Source organism: Brassica oleracea, chromosome C8, assembly GCF_000695525.1.
Source record: "Brassica oleracea var. oleracea cultivar TO1000 chromosome C8, BOL, whole genome shotgun sequence".
In the NCBI taxonomy this organism is placed as follows: domain Eukaryota; kingdom Viridiplantae; phylum Streptophyta; class Magnoliopsida; order Brassicales; family Brassicaceae; genus Brassica; species Brassica oleracea.
The window spans coordinates 38804719-38808980 of NC_027755.1; the positions used below are offsets into that span (position 1 = coordinate 38804719).

General features: G+C 36.2%; 1 protein-coding gene and 1 long non-coding RNA gene across 2 annotated transcripts; both read right to left on the reverse strand.

Annotated features, from left to right (window-relative positions):
• Positions 1-661, reverse strand: LOC106311137 (pumilio homolog 15-like). The gene has a single exon (XM_013748365.1). The coding sequence runs from the start codon at positions 597-599 to the stop codon at positions 183-185; it is 417 nt and encodes a 138-aa protein (XP_013603819.1). The 5' UTR covers positions 600-661; the 3' UTR covers positions 1-182.
• A 291-nt stretch (positions 662-952) lies between these two features.
• Positions 953-1541, reverse strand: LOC106308203. The gene is made up of 3 exons (XR_001263515.1): positions 1509-1541; positions 1316-1408; positions 953-1225 (listed from the first exon to the last, which is right to left on the reverse strand). It is a non-coding gene; the product is annotated as an uncharacterized LOC106308203 (long non-coding RNA).
• Between the last annotated feature and the right edge of the window lie 2721 nt (positions 1542-4262).

The window sequence follows — 4262 nt, forward strand, 5'->3', positions numbered from 1 at the left end:
CAAAGTTTAATTTATAAATTTTAAATACAGTGAAACAAATAAGAACAATTTTTACAAGTATATCCTTGATATATTCACAAGCTATATCACTGGTTTTTACAAGTATAACAAATAAATGGTGTTAATATATAAGTACATATATTGAAAACATCTGATAACACGGGAGATTTAGTTTGTGATCTCTATTTCCAGTCAAACTTCTTGTGAAGTTTAAATTCCACAAGATTACTGTGGTAGATGCCATCATCTTTAGCAAGATAGTTATATGACTTTCCGTGAGGCTTATCCTTGTTCTGTTTATAGGCGTCAAACCTAGAAGAGACCTTATAATCAGGTCCTTTGCTCAGGGTACACCAGATAAGCGTACCCCCGAAAACGTTGTCGTGGACACTGAATGTGTAATCGATTCCACCCGGTTTCAGATAGTGGACACCCATATCGTCGTTCCCTGATTTACAATGTACCTTGAGCCATTTCTTGTAACTAAGGGCGTTCCTGAAATATAGTGTTGTCTTATCCCCTTTCAATAAATTGGCACCATATGCATTCTCGATCATGCAAAGTGTAAAAACAAATAGAAAGATTGAAATATTTTTCATTTTTTTTGTTTCTTTCTTTCTAAATGTTTTAGATATATATATTTTTGTATTGTTAAAACTTGTTTGTTGTGTTTGTGTTTATGTTTGTGGTTTTATATATACACATACGTATTGCTATTTTTGAGGTTTTTTAACATTATCTTCTTGCTCTATAATTGGAATTTTCTATTAAGGATTGAGGTGTATCAAGTCGTTTCAAATAAATAGATTGACGCCAATGGTCCTGGTTATCCATCCTCTCTATTTAGCGATGTTCCTCTCTTTTAGTCAAGTTGCAAATGCGGTAGAAACCATAAAGTTCAGCGACACATGCATTGGCAGCATTGTATATGATTTTAATTACCTAACTGAATAGTAACAAGCTGAACCTAACGTAAATAGAACACAAGTTTTCATATTGGTTTAGCGCAAATAGAAAAATGGGACAGATTGGTTTTAGTCTGTTTAGTAGACACTAAAACCAAGAAAACCAAACTGGTTTATGCACAAAGTCAGTTACAACTGTTCATATTCAAATGAAACTGGGACGCTTTGAACATGCAATGAACCGTCTAATGTGCATTGTCTTGTATGATGTTTCAGTATTCTGTTTCCAGTAGACCATCGATCAGCCCAAACTCAAGCGCCTGCAAAACAAAATGACATCCAACAATGGTACATAAGGATTATGAGGAACCATAGCTTCAAATTATTTCTGAGTTAACTGGTGATATTACCTCAGAAGCGGATAAGAAACGATCTCTTTCAGTGAACTGCTGCACTGTCTCAAGAGGTTGTCCAGTGAAGGCTGCATACATCCTGTCAATTTTCTGCTCGTAGAAACAACCAAAAGAGATCAATCAGATCAACGACTTGACCTTCCATATTCTTAATCCAAGAAGCATCTAATACATAAAGAGAAAGTCTTACTTGTCTGGCTTCAATGGCTTCATTCACCTGTCTCCTCACGTCCTCCACATGCCCCTGGAAAAGTTTGCTAATCAATTAAGTTCATACGCATATAAAATTCCAACTAGTAACAAGGAGAATGAAAGATAAGGCTTGTTTAGTGTTTAAGATAACCTTCTTATTTTAGGAAAGAGATTTTCACTATAAGGCTTGTGTTTAGAAATTTCTTAAAGACTCTTAGAACTCTTTATGAAATGTTTTCTCTCTATTCTTTTTCTTGATTCTTGGATGATATAAATGGTGCTAAGCACCCCTATTTATACAAGTGAAGAAACAAACTCTAACATGTTCTAGATTTCTCTAAATTATTATTTTATTTCAAAATATCTAACATTAATTATTCTACTTCATAACTTTCTCTCATCTTCTCTATAATTCTAGATAATTCTTTTTCCTTGTGCTCTTCTTTTGGGCTTTTAATATGGATCATAATTTTGGGTTTTGGGCTAATGGAGGAAAAACCAACAAATCTCCCCCTTTCCGATTTAGCCCGAAACCGTTGTCATGTCTGTGCCTTTGCAGCAATCTTCAAACTTCTGATATGAACCAAAAAGCTTACTTCCTTTTAACCTAATCTATCTTAGAGATTAAGTTAATTCTTGGAAGCTTGTCTATTATTAATAATATGAAACCTTTATATAGAGATACAACTTTGTAGAATATGGAAAACTCTTAAACTAATATAAAAGGGAAAACTTCAAAACTAATTATTAAATAGAAAATTACCAAAACTCTTAACGTAAAATATCCAATTCTATCTAACCATAGTCACGTATCATTATTCTCCTCTTCCATTCGGAGCTTGTCCTCAAGCTCCAACTAATGATATCTAGACAGCCATATGGTAGCAACCACTTCTCTGACTCTCTGTTGTTTGATTCCATTAGGAAGCTAGATTTTATCACAACTGGTGCTATCGTTGATTTCTTGGAGTTCAGAGATCGTTCAGATTCTAACACGAGTATGTTGTTAGATTGTAATACAACCAACAATGGATCTTGCTGCAATAGTGTCTCTGACTCTATGAGGTTAGAGTCCTCTTGCTCCGAAATTACAAGTAGCTCTAGGCTTTCCATCAAAATAATTGTCTCCAACTCTATTTGTTTTTTCATCCTCTCTTGCTTCAACGTCGCTTGAATGTTCTTCGAAATCTCCATTATCTCACCAAGTTGTGCAATCATCTTGTCACAACTCACAGATATGGATTTCCAGAAATCCTTGTCTCCCATCGGATCGTTCGGCTCTGATACCAAATTGATATGAACCAAAAAGCTTACTTCCATTTAACCTAATCTCTCTTAGAGATAGAGATTAAGTTAATTCTTGGAAGCTCTCTATTATTAATAATATGAAACTCTTATATAGAGATACAACTTTGTAGAATATGGAAAACTCTTAAACTAATATAAAAAGGAAAACTTCAAAACCAATTATTAAATAAAAAATTACCAAAACTCTTAAAGTAAAATATCCTAATCTATCTAACCATAGTCACGTATCAACTTCTTGATCGGTAATACCTTGGTCATAAAGTCTGACCAGTTTCCGTCGGTGTGTACCTTGTTGAGATGTATGAGCTTCTATTCAAGAACTTCTCGGATCCAATGATGTCGAATATCAATGTGCTTTGAGCGAGAGTGAAACGTTGGATTTTTTGCTAAGTGAATAGCACTTTGATTGTCACATAACATGTTGTACTTGTATTGCTTTACTCCCAACTCAAGCAAGAAGTTCTTCATCCATAGCATCACCTTGCACGCTTCCGTTGCTGCGATGTACTCCGCTTCCGTGGTTGATAAGGCAACACACTTTTGTAGCTTCGATTGCCAAGAAACAGCTCCCCCTGCAAAGGTAGTCACGAATCCTGATGTCGATTTCCTTGAATCTTTATCACCAGCCCAATCTGCATCGGTGTAACCGTTCAACTCCAATTTTCCATTTCCAAAACATAGACACTTCTTCGTTGTTGCTTGTAGATAGCGTAGGATCCACTTAACTGCTTTCCAATGTTCTTTTCCTGGATTGGCGAGAAAGCGACTCACAACTCCTACGGCATAGGCAATGTCGGGTCAGGTGCACACCATAGCATACATGAGACTACCCACTGCTGATGCATATGGGGTAGGCTTCATTTCCTCTTTTTCTTTCTCACTTGTTGGACTTTGCTTCGAACTTAGTTTGAAATGTCCACCAAGTGGAGTGCTCACCGGCTTTGCTTTGTGCCTGTTGAATCTCTCCAACACCCTTTCAACATATCGTTGTTGGGACAACCATAAAAGCTTATTTGGCTTATCCCGATTGATCTTCATTCCAAGAATCTGTCTTGCTTGCCCCATATCTTTCATCGCAAAACACCTTCCCAAATCTTTCTTCAATGCGGCTATCTTGTTGCGATCTTGGCCCACAATTAACATATCATCAACATAGAGCAATAATATGAGAAAAATGAGATCCGCTTTCGTACCTCTTTATGAAAACACAATGATCATTCTTGGTTTTCTTGAAATTATGATCCACCATGAAGGAGTCAAACTTCTTGTACCATTGTCTTGGGGCTTGCTTGAGACCATAAAGACTCTTCTTTAATCGGCACACCAAGTCTTCTTTTCCTAGAATCTTGAATCCTTCAGGTTGCTTCATATAGATCTCTTCTTCGAGTTCACCATGTAGAAAGGCCGTCTTGACATCGAGTTGTTCAATCTCCAAGTCTAGAAC